Source organism: Bison bison, unplaced genomic scaffold, assembly GCF_000754665.1.
Source record: "Bison bison bison isolate TAMUID 2011002044 unplaced genomic scaffold, Bison_UMD1.0 scf7180017864363, whole genome shotgun sequence".
In the NCBI taxonomy this organism is placed as follows: domain Eukaryota; kingdom Metazoa; phylum Chordata; class Mammalia; order Artiodactyla; family Bovidae; genus Bison; species Bison bison.
Genome location: NW_011494935.1, coordinates 1,160,350 through 1,180,544, shown reverse-complemented (window position 1 = coordinate 1,180,544; position 20,195 = coordinate 1,160,350). Strand labels below are relative to the sequence as shown.

Genomic DNA, 20,195 nt, shown 5'->3' with positions numbered 1-20,195 from the left:
CAATCACCATCTGCAGTGATTTTGGAGCTCAGAGAAATAAAGTCAGTCACTGTTTACACATTTTCCCCATCTATTTGCCATGAAGTGTTGGGACTGGATGCCATGATCTTAGTTTTCCAAATGCTGACTTTTTAGCCAACTTTTTCACTCTCCTCTTTCACTTTCATCAAAAGGCTCTTTAGTTCTTCTTCACTTTCTTCCATAAGGGTGGTGTCATCTGCATATCTGAGGTTACTGATATTTCTTCCTGCAATCTTGATTCCAGCTTGTGCTTCATCCAGCCCAGCATTTCACATGATGTATTCTGCATATAAGTTAAATAAGCAGGGTGACAATATACAGTCTTGACATACTCCTTTCCTGATTTGGAACCAGTCTGTTGTTTCATGTCCAGTTCTAACTGTTGCTTCTGAACCTGCATACAGACTTCTCAGGAAATCTTCCAGAGCTCCTTCCAGTTATTTAATGGATGCAGTATGAGGAACTGATTTGACCTGAAGAACTAACTACGGGTCAGATGTTCTAGATTCTTGATTTGGGATCATTTTTACCTAGCTTCATAACTAGCAGCAATCGATTTCATGTCTCCATTGTGAATCAGTCCTCAATAGAAATTCTTTTCTTGCAGGTTAAAAAAATTTTTTTTTTGCCATTTCCTTTTTATCATTAAAGTTTCAGCTTAAATAAAATGTCCTCAGGGGACTTCCCATGCATCCACTGCAGCGGGGTGGGTTCAATCCCAGGTGGGGGAACTAACATCCTACCTACCCCCCTAAAAAAAATGTCCTCAAAGACACCCTAAATATTCCCTAATACTATTTTCCTCTAACATCATTCTCTATAACATTCTCTTCTGTTTTCTTCACTTTCTATCAGCAATTATCTTAAATGTTTCCTTGATTACTATGTTTTCCTCCAAAGACCTTTAAGATCCAAGAGAGCTGAGGCCTTGCCTGTCTTCCTCCCAGCTGTGTTCTCCACTCCTTCAGTTCAGTTCAGTTCAGTCACTCAGTTGTGTCCAACTCTTTGCGACCCCATGGACTGCAGCGCACCAGGCCTCCCTGTCCATCACCAACTCTCGCCTTACTCTCTGTCATGATACCATCCAACCATCTCATCCTCTGTCATCCCCCTCTCCTTCTCCCCACTCCTCTCACATAGAAAATGTTCAATAAAAATTTGTAGAATGTAAAGAACTGTAAAATTTAAGCAGTTTGACCAAATGAACTTTAAGAGTGTTTGTGGCTCTAACATGAACATTGTCAAAAAATGAGTAAGTGAAAAATAAAGTGACAATAATCATTGCAATAAAATAATGAATGCCGTGTAGGTGTGTATCTACACTTTGAGAATATACACCTGTCAGGTTCTTGGGCCCGTCATAATGTCGTAGTGTTGTTTTTCTACAATTTCCCATGGAGTGTGAACTGAGGTTCTGAACTTTATAGTAAGTATCTAACAAGGATATTAAGTATCTGTCTAAATATAAGAGCACTGTATGGTAGAATTAGAATGGAATAGGTTTTAAGATACAACCTTTTCAATGTACAAGGATGGAAACTAAAGCCCAGGGAAGGAAATATATCTGGGCATTTGGAACCAAATACAGAATTACTTCTGTCAATGAGGAGTTCATATGCCAATTATACTTCTTATAGTCATCGCGTGCACGCTGTCACTTCAGTCGTTTCCGACTGAGATCCTACAGACTGCAGCCTGGCAGGGTCCTCTGTCCATTGTTGTTGTTGTTGCTCAGCCACTCAGTCATGTCCGACTCTTTGCGACCCCATCGACTACAGCACACCAGGCTTCCCTGTCCTTCACCATATCCTGGAGCTTGCTCAAACTCATGTCTATCGAGTTGGTGAAGCCACTCAACCGTCTCTTCCTCTGTCGTCCCCTTCTCCTCCTGCCTTCAATCTTTCCCAGCATCAGGGTCTTTTTTAATGAGTCATTTCTTCGCATCAGGTGGCCAAAGTATTGGAGTTTCAGCTTCAGCATCAGTCCCTCCAATGAACATTCAGGACTGATTTCCTTTAGGACTGGTTGGATCTCCTTGCAGTCCAAGGGACTCTAAAGGGTCTTCTTCAACACCACAGTTCAAAAGGATCAATTCTTCGGCTCTCAGCTTTCTTTATGGCCCAACTTTCACATCTATATATGACTACTGTGTAGGGGTGCGGAGAATCCAGAGAGCATTTTTACCGAAGAATTCTAACTTTAGCTTTCCTCTGAAACTCTTTCAGCCTAATTTGGCGCACAGAGAACTACAAGTCCCAGCGTGCCCCGTGCGCAGCGGGCGGAAAGTCAGGCACTTCCGCTCCACGCAGCGCCTCTGCCCCCGCGTCTCGACGTGTCACTGGCGGCGCCGCGGCTGTGGCAAGAGAAGGAGCTGACTGGGGGAGTTTGAGGCGGCGGGCGGCGGCGGAGGCGGCGTGGACAGCGGCAGCGACCCCGGCCTGGATCTGCCCCGGCGCGGAAGTGTTCCGGGGTCCGTGGGGTACAGGAGAGGGAGGTGGAGGCCCGGCCCGCTTGGGCAAGATGTTGAACATGTGGAAGGTGCGGGAGCTGGTGGACAAAGCGTGAGTATCGGGGGGCAGTTGTGGCCGAGGCCCACGCGGGGGAGGGGCGGGGGGAAAAGGGAGCCGGTTCTGCGCTCCGGGCCGTCCGCGTCACGCCCCCCAGATGGGTCGGCCCTATCATGGCGGCGGGCGACTCTCTTCTCGGCCCGGGGCCGCGTCCCGATCCGCCAACCGAAGGGACCTTTTCTCTGTCGAAACATCTTAGTCCCCTTATCTCCTATCCAGGCCTTCCTCACCCTGCAGCTACCCCACCCCTCTAGGCGCGGACACTTTGATCAGGGGCGGGGGCAGGGTTGTCTCGAGCTGGGTCACTGCCCTGGCCGGAGAACTGTCTTGGCCCCTGGCTTTTGGTCTTTGCCTCCTGGGCAGCAGTGAAAACTTGAGGCTGGGGAAACTTATTTCAGTGGCTCCCTGTGCTCCTCAGCGGTTGTAGAGACCTTAGGCCTGGTTGGGATGTGTCCTTTACCTTGCTGAGCTTCTTTTAATTCCTAATGAGCCTGAGGTATTGTAGTGGGTGGTAGGTGTAACAAGTGGCCATTGTGGTCAGACTGAAGTTACTCAGACTTTCTCCTTTGCTTTTCTAACACTAGTGAGAGTAGATCACCGTGTAATTTACTGTGATTCCTTTCCTCTGTTTCCTTTTCCACTACATTTCATTTTTGGAGGGCCATTTGTTCCATTTAGTTTAATTAATTCATCACTGAATTAACAAGAAATGTCTCCTAAAAAAGGAAACAACCAAGGTTTATATCCTGTTGATCTACTTGTAAGTACAGACAGGTAAAATGACTAATGCATAGCTGATAGTCTTTGAGATTTAAGTGATCACTTTAGTATCTTACTACCCTAGGGAAACCTTAACACTTACACTGAGTGTATCATACACATTATAACAGTGGTTAAGTAAGGTCTTCCAGAACAGCAGGAAGTAAAGTTTAAGAATTTAACTAGTCCCCTCTTTTCAGGTTTTAGCGATGATATAATAAGTGTAATGGCAAAACCAGTTCAGTTGTGCCACTCATCCAGTCTAAAATCAGGGAGTGAGGATGGCAAATTCTTGGCTTTATTGACCCCCCAAAAAATAACTTATTGTAAACTGCTATGTATAAATTAGATCCAAGCATATAATGTACAGCACAGGAAATACAGCCACCATTTTATAATAACTTTAAACTGTATAATCTGTTAAATTATTGAATTACTGTTTGTACACCTGAAACTAATAAATCAACTATACTTAAGTAAGAAAAAATTCAGTGGCTTGGATAATGCATCAGATAGAATTTGGAGTTTGACTGTATTTTCAAGTTTTCTGTGCTACTGAGAATGCAGTAGAGTGCCTAAGGAGCACAGATTTCTGAACCTGCAGAGCTGGATTCAAGCTCTGTAACCTTGGCAAATGACTTACCCTTGAAGTGTCCCAGTTTTCTCAGGTGAAATATGAAAATAGTGATGGATATTTACCTTAGAATGTTGTGAGAATTAAGGGTGAAGAACTTAAATAGCATATAAAGGCCATAATGCAGTAAGTTTAGATCAGTATGCTTTTGATAATTATAGCACATGTTCTACATCAAGAGTAATATTAAAATTCATTAAGAGAAAAGCTCCATGTTTGAAAAGTGATTTGGTGGTTTTGCTTTGTCAACCATTTATTTGACCATTAAGTCCTCGGTCCTTTATTTTGGTTTTGTTTTGCTATTTATATATCCTTTGCTTTCCAAAGGTAAAAATAAAATCATGTTTTTGTTTTTTGGGTTTTTTTTAATCCAGGTTTATTGGTTGTTCTTTTATATATGGTGTAAAGGATACCAGCTTAAACAGTCTTTGAAGATCCAAAAATCTCTACAGAACTGTTTCTTAACCAGAGGTCGGTGGAAGAAAAAATCACTAAAACACCTTCTTACCTTAGGGGACTAAATTTGTGGTACTCAAAAATTTGAAGACAAGGTACACTTTTTCAGGAGACAAATCAAGGCAATATTCTTGTTCTTGTTGTTCTTTTCATGTTGTTTTTCTCACCTTTGTTACTAAGTTTCAAGTACCTCAGATTAAATTTGTCACATAAATAGCTATCAAGTCAATCTAATGGAAGAGCTGCTGTTGGAAAATAACTTCAGTCTTCCTTTTTACTACCCAAATAAGAATGGAAACCTGGGGACTTCCCTGGTGGTCCAGTGACAAAGACTTGGGGCTTCAGTGCAGGGGGCCCGGCCGGGTTCCGTCCCTGGTCAGAGAACTAGATCCCACATGCAGCAACTAAGACTAGGTGCAGCCAATTAAATAAGTAGCTTAAAAGATTTTAAAAAGAGTGGAAACTTAAACCAAGTTACTCAAGAACATGTAAGAATGTTGCCACCAAGGACTTTTTAAAAAACTTTCAGTGGTGTCTGACACATATTAGGATTAGAACATGAGGTTATTTTACTGATGAGTACTTAATTTTCATCTTTCATTGGAAGAAAAGAAATAGTCATCCACCCCAAATACAAACATTTTACAAAACCAGTACCTGTGGCATTATGCCCATTTAGACCGTTCATCTTAAATTGCCATAATGGAAGTGAAACAGATCCATAGAACAGCTATTCAGATTATCAAGGGGATAAGGTGATGAGGAAACTTGCAAAAGGGGAAACAATAAAGTGATTAAGGACTGCTCTGAGAGCTGTGTTGAATAGAAATGAGGCTTTATATGATATAGCCCTGGCTAGAGGTTTGGGGAGACCTGGGTTCACCTTCTGATACTGCTTTTTAAATTAGCCATATGTATAGTTTGAGGCAGAATCATAAGACTCTCCAGAGCTTGGATTCCTTATCTTTAAAATGATGGGATTGTATTAGAATGACTTTTTCCAACCTTGTTGGCATTTTGGAAATACGAATTTCTGTCAGGGGAAAAATGGAGCAAGTATTTCATAACAGCAGATAAATTTTAGAAAGTCATTATCCACCAGAGACAGTTTCAGCTGAAAAGACAATTTTTCTATGTGACAGTCAATAAATGTTATATTTAATTGCTTTATGCAATAAATAAAGTGCAATCCATGACTGGAAAATTAGGACTTTTTATTTAGTATATATCCCTACCCAATGAGGTTTATACTTCAGAAGGAAAAATGCTCTTGTGTCCTCTGAAGCTACTGTTAGATCCAGTATGATGGCAGTTCTTAAGTATAATGATATATTTTAAATATTGACTTTTGAGAATTTGAAAACTTTCACGGAGGGTTAGGGAGATACTTTCCACAAGTTTTGAACCTGCTCGTGGTATTAAATGCCTCTGTTTTGCAGGACATTGTGGAACTGAGGAAAAGCAGATAAAACCAAAAGCTCACCAGAGCTTGGAGTGCCAGTTTCCTCCCACATGTACTCAAGTTGCATTAAAGGGAGCTGTGGCAGGAAAGGATAAGTGGCACCACTCCCACCAACTGGGACTAGCTTGACCACTGTCATCCTTTGACCTGCCTCTCTTCATGTGATGATGAAATAAAATTGAGCACTTTAATATTCTGTTACCCCATTTTTGGTATGAACTGAAAGTTGCTGTAGTTCTGTTGTGTTCTTCAAATTTTGGAAATGCAGTGAAGGTAACCTGGTAGTGGAGAATCAAACCACTTACTACTGCTTCCTGTTCAAGGCCAGCCAACACTTCTCTTTCATGCAGGGAGTAACATTAATGGTAAATCTATTTCATCAGTGGCCCTTACTCTCTTTAAGATAGTGATTCAAACTGCTAGCAATTGCTATAGATTGTCCATTTTAAGTTATTCTCTTAAGCATTAGCTTGCATTTTTTTCCCCTTTAAGATGATTTTTGTTGGTGTATTTGCATATTTTTAGTTTCTAAATGTTTGCATAACATAATAGAATCGTGCAAATTTCTATTTTAGTCTAGCTGACCCCAGAAGGAGAACCCCTTGCTTTTAATAGAAAATATTTCATTCAGTTATTTCAACAGTTAATACATTTATTATTTATTGGAATAGTACTGTATTTTCTGAACTTGAAAAATACAATACCTGTCTTTAAAAAAATTGCCACTACAACTTGAACTTATCATTGGTTTTCCCTTTCAGTCCTCAGATGTATTCCCCCTAATTTCCCTATCTTACTAGTAAATCTCTGTTCAGTTTGCTTCTTAGAATTTAAAAATAAAGGTGATTTTCAGCTTTCTAGTCTCTCCATATCAACTTTTCTTTAAACCAGTTGTTATTGCTGAAACAGTAAAATCATTATCCTGTCGTCCTCTCTTCTAGTAACTGGACACAAGTAAATACTAAGAATTTAATTCCCAAGAAAGATGAGTTTTACCTTTTGCGAGCATATCTTAGGAGTGATTTTTCTGTAGTTTAAATTAGTCTAGTTAGTACTGTTGCCAAGGTGCTTCTTAAAAGCTCTTAGCTGCATCTTACGTTTTCCTGTGCCCTAGTGTTTTCAAGCAGTTTTCCGTCTGTTTACTGATAAATCCACTAAAAGTATTTGGCTTTTTAAATTTTAAGTACCTCTATCTAACACTCCTAGGTTTTACAGTAAGGCTTCATAGTTGAACCTTTTTCTGTGCTCTTGTGTTATTTTCTTCCTATTTCCAATGTTTATTTAATATTTCCTTTGGGAAAGAAAGAGTATAGGCAGCTTAACTCTTTTTAATCGTGAAGAAATTTTATTTTATGTTTCATATTTAGATCTAATTGGAATTTAATTTGGGGCTTTTATTTTGGAAAATTTTAAATATATCCAAAAATGGAGGTAGTGAATCCCTGCTTACACAGACCTAGCTTCAAAGTTTGGCTAGTCTTGCTTTATCCCCACTCCATATTATTTTGAAGCAAATTCAAGACAATGTATCATTTCATTTGTATCAGTCTCCAAAAGGTAAAGAGTCATCTTTTTTTTATTATTATAACCAGATTATCATACCTTTTAAAAAAGATGATTACTTTATATCGAATGTCCAGTCATCATTCCTTTCTCATTTACCTCATGATTCCTCTTTGATGTTTCTGAGTTGGTGGGTGTATCTCTTGATTCTCTTTTTGTCTAGGTTCAATCCCGGTCTTTTTTTGCACTCATACTATTTATTTGTTGAAGAAATTAAGTTTTTTGTACTTTCTTCAGTTTGGATTTTGTTAATTGGTTCCCATACAGTTGTTTGTTTCTCTAACGTCTATATGTCTTGCAATTTGGTAATTGTATCTACTCACTTGATAAATTCAAATTCCAATTTTGGGGACAACAGGACTGCTTCATAGAGTCAAAGTACATTTGCAGTACTTTTAATGAGTCTTATGTATAAAGATTAGCTCTTTTTAGTCTTAGCTGACATTACCTAACATTCTAGGACAGTATACTTAACTGTTTATCTTTTTTTTTTAAGGTGTCACTTCTTATGACCTTTCATTGTTAAGTCTAATTATGTATGCTAGTCCCTGTATATATTTTTATATTACTTTTCTAGCTATATGCACTGTCTTATACTTAGGCACTTCGATCTGGTGTTGAGTGAATCTGGGAAGAAGTTTGTGGTTCAGAGATCAGAACTGGATTGAAATCCTAAGTCCATCACTAAGAAATAGTGATCCTGAGGATTAGGACAATATCTCCAAACTTTCCCATCTATAAAATAGGATGGTATTTTGTTTTACAGAGTTCTTGTGAGGATTAAATTTGAAACACTTAGCATAGTGCTTGACATAAAATAAACTCTTGAAATGCTACTTTTATTGTGCAAAGCACAAAATAATTTATAACAATTTATAACATAGAAAAAATCAAAAGATATAGTGTTTGAAGGAATAAAGAAAATGTCAAACTAAATTATTTACAAGTGTGTAAGAACTGTGTCTTAATCCATAAATCATTATTTTCAATGTGTATTCACCTAAATAGACACATTAAGCAACCCATAGAACTCATAAAAATATCTCTGTTATGTATGCCTTGTGTTGTGTTTAGCAAATCACAAATGCCTTTAATATTGTAAAGCATATTAGAGAAACGCTTTTGAAAGACACATTGAGGAATAAAGTCTTTGGAAAGACATATTGCAATTTCCATCTGCTCATTTTTTTTCAGCTTGTATTTCTCAAGGTTTTAAAGATGCTGCTAATATAAAATATTTCTTCTAAAATACATAAAGATTTATGAAGGCAAATTGAAGTGGACAATCTATCCTTAAAGAAACTGAACAGAATCAAGAAGAGTAAAATGTGATTCCCAATTCATAATCTCTGATAGTAGACAAGCAGTATATACAAGAAAGGGGGCTTCCCAAGTGGCTCAGCGGATAAGGAACCCACCTGCCAATGCAGGAGACGCAGAAGGCATGGGATCAATCCCTGGGTCAGGAAGATCCCCTGGAGAAGGAAATGTCAACCCACTCCAGTATTCTTTCCTGGGAAATCCCATGGACAGAGGAGCCTGGTAGGCTGCAGTCCCCATGGGGTTGTGAAGAGTCAGACACAACTGAGTGAGCACACATTTACAAGGAAAGCATGTTACAGTGTGCTTTTCAGTTTTTCAATACACTGTCCCAAGTTGGTAAGAAATCATTTTGGCTTACCAGAGTTCATTAGCCAGAAAATTAAATATAGGTAGAGTAACATAATCGGAGAAGGCAATGGCACCCCACTCCGGTACTCTTGCCTGGAAAATCCCACGGATGGAGGAGCCTGGTGGGCTACAGTCCATGGGGTCGCTAAGAGTCGGACATGACTGAGCAATTTCACTTTCATGCATTGGAGAAGGAAATGGCAACCCACTCCAGTGTTCTTGCCTGGAGAATCCCAGGGACAGGGGAGCCTGGTGGGCTGCCGTCTGTGGGGTCGCACAGAGTCGGACATGACTGAAGCGACTTAGCAGCAGCAGCAGCAGCAGAGTAACATAATGCATTCCCACGTTGGAACCAGTTGATAGCTCCTCATGACTGTGGATAGATCTAGCTAATGAATTATTAAATATGAATAATTTTGTTAATGTGCAACAATAGCCAGGCGTGTTTTGTACTTAAGTCCAGTTAGCCCTGTTTTGGAGTGTCTTCTTTTGACATAGGAATTTTGCTTAGTTTATAAATTCTCAGGAGAGTAAGTTTCGATCCCTGGGTTGGGAAGATCCCCTGGAGAAGGAAATGGCAACCCACTCCAGTATTCTTTGCCTGGAAAATTCCATGGACAGAGGAGCCTGGCTGGCTATAGTTCATGGAGTCTCAAAGAGTTAGATACAACTGATCACACACGCACACACCTGGAGAGTAAGTTATACATAATTCTAATTATGAATAATTTTTTATAGTGAAAGTCACTCAGTCATGTCCACCTCTTTGTGACCCTATGGACTGTAGAGTCCATGAAATTCTGCAAGCCAGAATACTGGAGTGGGTAGCCTTTCCCTTCTCCAGGGGATCTTCCCAACCCAGGGATCGAACCCAGGTCTCCTGCATTGCAGGCATATTCTTAACCAGCTGAGCTACAAGGGAAGCCCAACTTTTTATAACTTCCACACAAACTCATCAGGTAAAATTTTTCACTCAAAAAAAAAAATTCTTATCTAGATACTGGCGACTCATCCCACCCTGGCCCCGCTTTTGTTTTTCTCTTTGGCTGTACCATCGTGGCTTGTGGGATCTTAGTTTTCCCACCAGACCTTGAATCAGACCTTCTCAGTGAAAATGTGGAGTCCTAACCACTAGCCCACCAGGGAATTCCCTTAGATAGCCTTTATTTTTGTAAGAGAAGGAAGGTATACATTGAAAATTCAATTTGTTTTTCTTGCTATTTATTTTCATGCAATATTAGCAATCATTAAAGAACATTCATCACTTGTAATTTTTAAGTGACTTAAGATTGTGTGATTAAAACTTCGTATTAACAGTTAAACCATAGTGGTATGATATGTTTGGTTTATAGTTATAAGTTTGGTACTGAATGGGTTTCTGAAGTGTATTTCATTTCTCATGAAGCCAAATAAAAATTTTAATCCTGTAATCTGCACATAGCAACAAGGGTGATCCTTTAAAACTGTTTAAGTCACATCGGTTCAGAACTCTCCAGCCACTTTTTATTTTGCTGCTCACCAGCCTCTACTTGGTCTAGCTCTGCAGCTCCCTCTGACCTCGTCTCCCACCACTCTCCCTCATTCACTGTTCCGTGTCAGTCTAATAAGATGCCTGCATTCACACAAGCTGCTCTGCTATTATTTTAGCACAAGCCGCTTCTGCTACTTTTATTTACATCTGTCCATCTGCTGCCTCTGGGATGTAAGCCTCTTGAGGGCAAGTCCAGATACTTCTAATAAATCATTATTGAGTATTTGCCATGTGCCAAGAACAATAGTGACAGCATTATTATTAATATTAGTTTGTGATTGAGAAAATTGGCCACAGAGAAGTCCAGAAACTTGCCTGAAATAACACATATAGAAAATGGAGTCTAGATTTAAGTCTAGTGTCAGCTTTTAGAACATATATTTCACAGTTGTTGCTAACTTGTACAAGACATTACTGTAATAAAGGTGAATTACTGGTTTTACTTAAACCAGTTAAAAAGTACTTGGAAGAAGTTTATAAGCTTCTGAATCAAATTCAATAAGCGTTTATTCTTTTTTTCCCTATATATACTGGTCATAAAAGAAAATTTTTCTAGCCTCTGAATATTGTCTATAAGTAGGATGCCCTTCAATGATCGAGATGCAAACAGTTGTTTTGTTAGTGGAAAAGGAAATCTTAGCTATTATAATGAACTTACTCATTGTAATTAATCCTAAAAAAACGTTCATGACAGTCATAAGCTGTATCATAGGTTCAAAATTACCCTGTAATCAGCTCCCACAGCTTTAATAAACTTCCCTCAAGTCTTTGATCTTTATGTCAGTTAGCTGTGCCTGTAGTGCTGTGTTGTATTAATCCCTGATATATGTCCAAAGTTTTCCAACTTTTCTTACACTCAGCTTAAATTGGGTAATTTGAAAATAATTTTCCTTAGTTCAGTATGTGCCTATCCAAGGAGGATGGCGTAGGTTGTAAATATCTAAATAGTATACAATAACTGAAAGTACATTACTGATATTCTTACTAATCTTACAAGGATCCTTCAGTGAGTGCTTATTAAATATCTACCATGAGCATTGTAGAGCACTGTAAACTGAGTGACAGACCTTATGGTTCCAGTGCAGCTTATGGTTCTGTTAAGTGTATGCACATGACAAGCACATGAAAAAGACAGAATAATATAAGATGGTATGATAGCCAGATTTGTGGTATAGGTAAATATGTAGAAATTCAGGGAATGGAAAGAACAATTAAGACTGAGCAAAAGCTTAATGAAGTAGATAAATCCTGGTATTTCAGTATTTCAGAAATGTGTATCTACTGAAAGGACGTTAAGGCCGAAAAAGGTATTAAACATAGAATGAAACATCTGAAACACAGGTCAAATGATGTGGTTGCTAATAAGAACCTACTGCTGAATGGTTCCAAGCAGAGGATGACATCAGTGATACTGTCTTAGAAGCTGTTCTGTTTCAAAAGGAAGTTCCCCTTCTATCTCCAGATAGTCCAGATTAAATAAAGCACAGGTGTTTGATGGTGTGTGTTTGTTTGAGAGTTTGAGGGGAAATAAATTATATAGGTTTCAAAATTTTAGTAGTTATGTTCTGGGAACAATTTCTTTAGTGTCAGAAATGTTGCGTCTAGTTTTTGGGATTTGAAAGTCATTTGAGTAAATCTAAGTTTAATCGATCTTAGGTAAATCTAAGTTTAATCATGGATGAAAGTGGGAGAAAATTTTGCTGACTTAATTTAAAAATTTTAAATAACACTTAAAATTTAAAAATATCAAGTATTAGAGTTCACTTACAGGTAGTTCTATAAACTCAAACTTTCACTGCTGAGGTGCAGGATTTCTCATTATTCTATTGATAGGATTTCTTATATTCTTTCACTTCATGTTTGATATTTGGCAGTACATCTGAACTTAATCACATAGAGGTGGAAATACCTATAAGTGATGTGGTCAAACTGTACAATGTCAAGCATTTGTGTCTACAAAGGTGTAATTTTCACATATTTCCCAGTGTAGGATGTTTCATCATTTTCTCCTCTTAGAAGGGTTTTATGCTTTTCTTTAAGCTTAACTAATTTTGGTGCTTTCTTTTACATTACTTTCCTGAAGAAGTCTCATAATACAGTTAATAATTGTTGTTGTTTAGTCACTAAGTCGTGTCTGACTCTTTTGCGACCCCATGGACTGTATGTAACCCACGAGGCTCCTTTGTCCATGGGATTTCCCAGGCAAGAATACTGGAGTGGGTTGCCATTTTCTTCTCCAGGGGATCTAAAGAAGGGATTGAACCTGCATCCTCTGCACTGGCAGATGGATTCTTTACCACTGAATCACCAGGGAAGCCCAATACAGTTAATAAAATTATCTTAATAGGATATTTTAAATAGGTTGCCACATATTTTAAAAGATAATTTTTTATGAGTATGCCCAAGCTGAGCTAACTTCTTTGAGTTTCAATTTTGTTTTTAAATGAGGGGTGGAAGGAGTAATTTGAGGGAAGGCATAAGTCTGGGGATAAGATCTATTACCTTCTAGGACTGTTAGAATTAAATGAGATAATATATTATAAAAAGGTTTACCATTGTGTTATCAATAAATTCTGGTTCTTTGGTCTTGTTTAATCATGAGGTAACTTTAAAAAGCTGTAACCTAAAATTAAAAGATAAAGGTGAACAAAAACTCATTCCTTGGATTAGTTCCAAAGAGTAGGAATTTAAAAGTTGGCCAAACTTTTTAATAAACTTTAAACCCCTTTAACAAAATCTTTACTATTAAAGTTATTTTAGTAGCTACTATTTTGTTGTACCTGTAAAAACTAGAATTGGGATGTATAATGCTAATAATTCTTATGCTGTATCCATTTTTTAATACCCTGGGATGTTTGATTTGCTTCTGAGATCAGTTTAACATACACAACTCTTGATAAAGATAAATATCACACTGTCCTTTGTTTTTTGAGAAGAAATTGATTTACTGAATAACCTATTTAAGTGACCTTAAGCAGTTGTCAGCAATAGGAAAGATAGTTTCACAAGTAAACTTATACACAAAACAATGCAAGTCTAAAGCTGCTTTAAGTACAGAATAGGACTGTTTCTGGTTTTTGAATAGGAATAATATTCCTGTACTTAAAAAAAATATGGACCTCAGTAGCATATGCTTTCAAAATTTATTAGAAATGGCATTTGAGAAACTTGTGCTTGCATTGATAATGTGTGTCATAACATATATAGTTGAGTTTGTAATGACTGGTATTTCCAGAACAATTTTCAAATAAATGTTTTATGCTGAATATTTCTCTAAAAGTTATTCTGGCAAGTGGGAATCTGTGCTCTAGTTATTCAGAGTCATAAATAGAATATTACTGTTGTATCTAAATGTAACATTTTACTAGCTTTTATTAACTTGTCATTAAAAATAATAATATTACTAATTTTTCATGAACACTTTGTAACTAGAATAATCCTATAGAGTCATTGAGGTTGTGATTGGCCTGTTAGTTGCTTGAAATGTTTAACCTTTAGGATTTTTTACTCATATGAATAAGATTGCTTGACATGCTAACCTGGTTTGAGGCAAGGGGTGTGGTGGTTGATGTACCAAAAGAATAAGATTTGCATACATTATATTACTAATTGTTCCTTTTTACTGTAACTTAATTATAAAATAAAATGACGTTAATTATAAGACATCAGGTGAGCCTAAATATCATGTTTTAACTATAAACTTCCTTTACATTAAAATTGATGCATTCTGTATCTAAAAGCATAACATACAATGTTCACTGTATTAAAACTCTTTACTGCTTTAATGGAGGAATGATTATATTTGTCATGCTGTTTTATTTTCTGAGCACTTTCTTACATTCTGGCACAAGCTGCTTCAAGCTTATCCTGTATTTTCACTACTTCAGCCCTGGAGTTGGCGATTTCTGCAAGGATCCCTGGTTTTGGTTGTTTTTAGCAATGGGACACATTTTTAAAGGAAATGTATGGTGGACCAGAGAGATTTTTCTGTCACAGTTAAGATGTTGCTAGAATTCCCTATGTGTAGGACCACCTACAGTAAAAGAGTTGGCACATGGGATAAAGACCTCTTTGGAAGTGCGGTGGTGGTATTTTTCTTTTGAATAATTAAGGTTTTACATTTTTGTTTCATATTTTTAAACCTTAAGATAATTAAAGATTTGTGAAGGGTGCTACATTGCCATTCTCTCCCCAACAATGCAGTTTGCTTTCTGTAAATCACTTAAGTATGAAAAGACAAATAGCAAAGCATTTTCTGTACAAGTATATATATTGTAGATAATGTGATTATGTCAATAAAGTGCCCTCTAGAATGTACTTTTCCTAATGGTATTTCATGTTACAACCTGTAATTCACATACTAAATTCCTGTTTGGCTTTTGAATTGTTTATACTAGCAGCTGATTACTGAGTAATTTAAGTCTCACTTAATTATGGCAGTACTATTCTAATTAGAGTGCTGAATGTTGGCACTTTATTTAGCAAGCAAATATAAAATACTTGATTATGACATTTGTGGAAATAAGTATTGAATAATAATTTTCTGTAGATAATCTTAGGATATCTATCTTAAGTGTAGACATAATGCCTACTTTACCCCCAAACCAAATAGATAACTCAGTTGGAATATGAAATCCTTTTGACCTAAATTGGAAGGAACTGGTCCATATGTTGAGAATCTTATTTTCTGAACAATTAACAAATTATGTATGTATAAATGTAAAAAGCAGCAAGATTATATAATATTAAATAATTAAAACAAATACAAGTAGTATGAACATTAAGAGTTAAAAGAACTTGAGAAATTTGCTGGAGATATAGCCTTGGTGTTGGAATTTAACATAGGTAATCTCCTTTTGGCTATGTTGAGATATATAAGGAATAAGCTGAAAACAATACCAATATATAATTAACATTCCTTTTAGACCGATAAGGTTTTTTTTTTTTTTTTGGCTGAAGATCCATCACTTTCAGAAAGAGATAGCCAGAGAGGACGAGGGGGCAGAGATACAGAGGCATTCTGGCAACATAAGAGAAACAATCCTAGAATGATAACATTTTTAAGATATGAGTTTTTTAGAATGGTGATAATCTTTTCATGAATGAGTTATATATTCTTAATACTTAGATAATCTCTTAATAAAGGAAACTCAAATTATAGGTCTGCTTCTCATGTCAGATTACCCGTATGACAAGGAGAATGAAGTACACTAAAGGTTGCAGGGAAGCCACACGATAACCTGGCTTACTCATCTACAAGGGCCTCCCAGGTAGCGCTAGTGGTGAACCCGCCTGCCAATGCAGGAGACTTAAGAGATGCAAGTTCAATCCCTAAGTGGGGAAGATCCCTTGGAGGAGGGCATGGCAACCCGCTCCAGTATTCTTGCCTGGAGAATCCCATGGACAGAGGAGCCTGGCTGGCTACAGTCAGTAGGGTCGCACCGAGTCAGACAAGACTGAAGCAACTTAGCATGTGTGCATGCATGCATTCACTTAAATGACTGTTCACTGAGCATTTGGAACTCTTTCAGATACTTAAAGTACAGTTGTAAGCAAGTTTTGGTGGGGAGAAATAACTAAAAAGAAAAAGTAAGCAAAATAATTACATTTTTTGAGTGTTACGAAGAAAAGGGACTGAAGTAGAGAGTGGTGAATGGGGCTATTTCATTTAGGGTGGTGATAGTAGGCCTTTTTGGAGAAGGACATGGCAACCCACTCCAGTATTCTTGCCTAGAGAATCCTGTGGACAGAGGAGCCTGGTGGGCTGCTGTCCATAGGGCTGCATAGAGTTGGACACGACTGAAGCGACTTAACACGCATGCATGCGTTGGAGAAGGAAATGGCAACCCATTCCAGTGTTCTTGCCTGGAAGAATCCCAGGGACGGAGGAGCCTGGTGGGCTGCCGCACAGAGTCGGGTCACACAGAGTCGGACACGACTGAAGCGACTTAGCAGCAGCAGCAGTAGGCCTTTTTGAGGATATGGTATCTGTAAAGAATTTAGAGCACACAGAGTAAAGGAAGAGTGTTTTATCCTTGGAGTGTTTCACTCATGGAGTGAGCAAATAAGGAGCTGGTGAGAATATTAGAGAACAGTGTGGCAGGAGCATGTGGAAGAAGAGTGGTAGGCTCAGGGATTTGTAGGTCATTGCATGGAGTTTGGATTTATTTTAAGTATATTAAACAGTGGAATTTTGATAAGCAAAGGAGTGAAGTGATCCCATCTATGTTACCTTACTGTTGGTGCTGAGTTGAATAATGGATTGGAGGTTGAGGTGGGAACATGAGTAGAAAGGGGCACTGGTTAAAATCATGAGTATAGCATGACAGTTATGGAATGGAATGTAAAGTGGGCAATAAAATGTGTTTGTTTGCCTCTTATTTGTGTTACTTTGGAAGGAATACATGAGAATTACTGTTATACAGTATTTGCTTTGCTTTGTTCTTCTGTGGTAATAGATTGTGCAAAGTGAGAGCCTGGTCCAATATGTAGGAGTTTCAGTTAACAAGATGCTGTGCAAAAGGAGGCTTGTGTATTAGAATTCCAGCATCTGGAGAAGTGAAATCCACGATGCTTTCAAATTCATAGTTGATACTGAGCATGAGTACGAGATTTAACAAAATTTTTTTAGCCTTAAATTTCATATTTAGCTTTTCATATATTTATATGGGACACAGAAGTCTTGGGCCGAGGTATCTTACCTTTTAAAGTCTTTGCTGGGGGTCAGTAAGCTAATTTTAGGGCTTATAATAATTTAACAAATCTTTCAGACTGACTCCAAAAAGCCTGGGATTGAAACATCTGTGACAGCTCTTTAAAAAGAAATTTTGTGAGGTTATTACTTCTCATGTCATTCTGTTTGTGTATATGTATATGTTGGTCAGCGGGTGTTTATTTTAGTCCTCTCTATTCATATCTTAATCTCAAAGTCCTTATCTTCCATCCCCCCCCCACCCCGCACCCCCCCATCTAATACTCTCTGTTACCAAGAGATCATAGATTTCATTTATGTATTCACCGGTCAGTTATTAAATATTCCATTTTATGTGAGGCATCCATTGTTAGGTACTGAGAGGGAAACAAAAATGCATAATATATAGTACAGTCAGTACTGATTAATTGAGGTAGTTATGTTTTTAAAAGTTACTGCAAACACTGAATCTTTGTTCTTAGAGGAAATACAGGATTAGGTTCCTGTGGGCCTCTGATCACAACATTTTCATCAACCAGTTAGTATGTAACCTTGTTTTATGTGTATTTCTGTTTAAAGATGCTTTCCTTATTACATATATTGTTGACTCATTAACATTGAACCCAGGGCCAACTATATTACGTGTCTTATATGAAGATATTTTTTCTATAAGGCACATCATAACCTCTTGGAAACACTAGACAGCACTTTAGCACTCAGCTTGGGGGCCATGTTAAACAACAAAATCAAGAGAAATCATAAAGATGTGAAAAATATGGCACTGAGTAAACCAGAGAAAGGACATTTGTTTACAGTATGAGAACTGAAACGAGAGCGTCACCTTTTTGACCTCATCTGGGACTGTAAGACAGGTAACTGAGAGTTTTGCTGCACACTGTTGACAAATGACCATGAAAGTGCTATGAATATTGATTTTGGTGTTAAAAATATATTTTGGCAAGGAAATAAACTGAGTCCTCAAATAGTCAACTCTACTTGCTTTTTAAACATATTAAGGAAATTAAATTCAGTTATAGCCGTTGTACAAGGCAGAATATAATTCATAAGAGTTACAAATGTAATGTTTATTTCTTCATAGGAAAGGAAGATTATGGGTTGGAAAGAGTCAGGAAGACTTCATTTTTGCATCTTTGTTTAAAACTAGGGTTGATTTTAACTCAAAGAAGAGGTGGGGATTCCGGGAGTGAACAGTTAGTCAGGTAAGAAAGTAAAGTGAAGTGTTAGTTGCTTAGTTGTGTCTGACTCTTTGCAACCCCATGGACTGTACCACAGGCTCCTCTTGTCCTTGGAATTATCTAGGCAAGAATACTGGAGTGAGTTACCATTCCCTTCTCCAGGGGATCTGCCTGACCCAGGGATCGAACCCATGTCTTCTGCATTGCCGGTGGCTTCTTTACCATTGAGCCACCAGGGAAGCATGCTTAAATTTCAACTAGTAATACAATATGATTATCTCATAAAGTAAATGAAACAGAAGTAGTGGGAGAAAAGGCTGGAGAGACTGGTTGAGGACTACTATCAATAGTCAATTAGGACTTTTTTAGTCAGAGGAAAGAAAATATTTAAGAATTATAATCCTTTTGTTCAGTTATTCAATAAGTATTTACTGAACATCTGCTGTCACCAAACCTGTTCCAGGTACTGAGGTTCTTAAGTGAGAAAGACAAAATCTGTGTTCTCTGGATGTTTTCAGTCTAGAAGGTGAGACAAGCAAGGAAACAAACATGCCCATTATATAGTGGCCCAGTTTTAGTTTTAGTTCAAGGTAATAGAAAGCACATACTGTTCTTTGCCATGTAGAGCATATAGGCAGTTCCCCAAAGTTGAAAGAAGATTTCTTGGAAGAAGTAACATTTAAGCTAAAATCTGATAAGGTTGGAATTAGGTGGGGGGATGGGATAGATGGGCAGAGGATTTAAAAACCAAAAGAAAGTATGTGCAAAGACCTGGAGAGAATGGCAGTGGTGGGACTGAAAAAATAAATTGGTACCTCATATGAAGGATTGAGGACTTCATCTTGAAGGTAGTAAGGAAATCTTTGCTGGATTTAAAATGGGAGGTCAGATAGATAAGATTTTTATTTCAGCAGGAGTTCACTTTGGCTCTGGCCTGTTGGGAGATAGATGGGAAGCAGACTAGTTACATGGTTGTTGGCAATAATCCCTGTGAGAAATGGTGGTAGTGGACTAAGGTAGTGGGGGTGCATGTGGGAGAAGCAGATGGACATATTTGAGAGATACTTAGAAAACGGAGTTGAAAAGGCCTGGGAATGGATTGGATGCTGGCTAGAAGAGGGGAGAGAAGTAATCAATAGAGATGTTCAAACTATAACCCTGGATGGTACTGTCCACTGCACAGGAGGAGGAAGATGTTTCGGGGAAGATGGATTTAATGAGTTTGTGGTAAGCTAACATGACCAACACTAAACACTAGGAAGATGAATCTGTTTTGCTTTGGAGGATGAATGAAAGGATAATACACCTGAATTGGAGAGATTGTTAAATGCTTTTGTGGGAGCCTGGGCTAGAGGTGAGTACCTATATTTTTAATGCAGAATGAACAGGTTTTGGAAATTAATAGGAAGTAGGCACTGTGGGAAGAGACTCCCAAAGATAACTCCAAACATCCCAACAACTGCACCCAGCCTGCCCAGCTTTTATCATGTGCTTTGAGATAATGTATCAGGGTGAAAAATGGTGAAGCTGCCTCCGTGTTGCTACCTCTTAAAATACATAGAGACGTTTTCTTGTTAAAAAGCAGCTCTAATTTGTAAGAATAGTCATTTTTTCCACTTTGGGACTATTGGGGTATCTCATATG

At 37.9% G+C, this 20,195-nt stretch overlaps 1 protein-coding gene across 2 annotated transcripts in view; it reads left to right on the top strand.

Moving 5' to 3' along the window:
* The first annotated feature begins 2,319 nt into the window (after window positions 1–2,319).
* Window positions 2,320–20,195, top strand: part of CLINT1 (clathrin interactor 1) — a 57,641-nt gene continuing 39,765 nt past the window's right edge. For both annotated transcript variants that reach the window (XM_010855289.1, XM_010855288.1), the window contains exon 1: window positions 2,320–2,582. In XM_010855289.1, coding sequence (XP_010853591.1) covers window positions 2,542–2,582 — 41 coding nt within the window. In that variant the 5' untranslated portion in view covers window positions 2,320–2,541. The remainder of the gene's footprint in view (window positions 2,583–20,195) is intronic.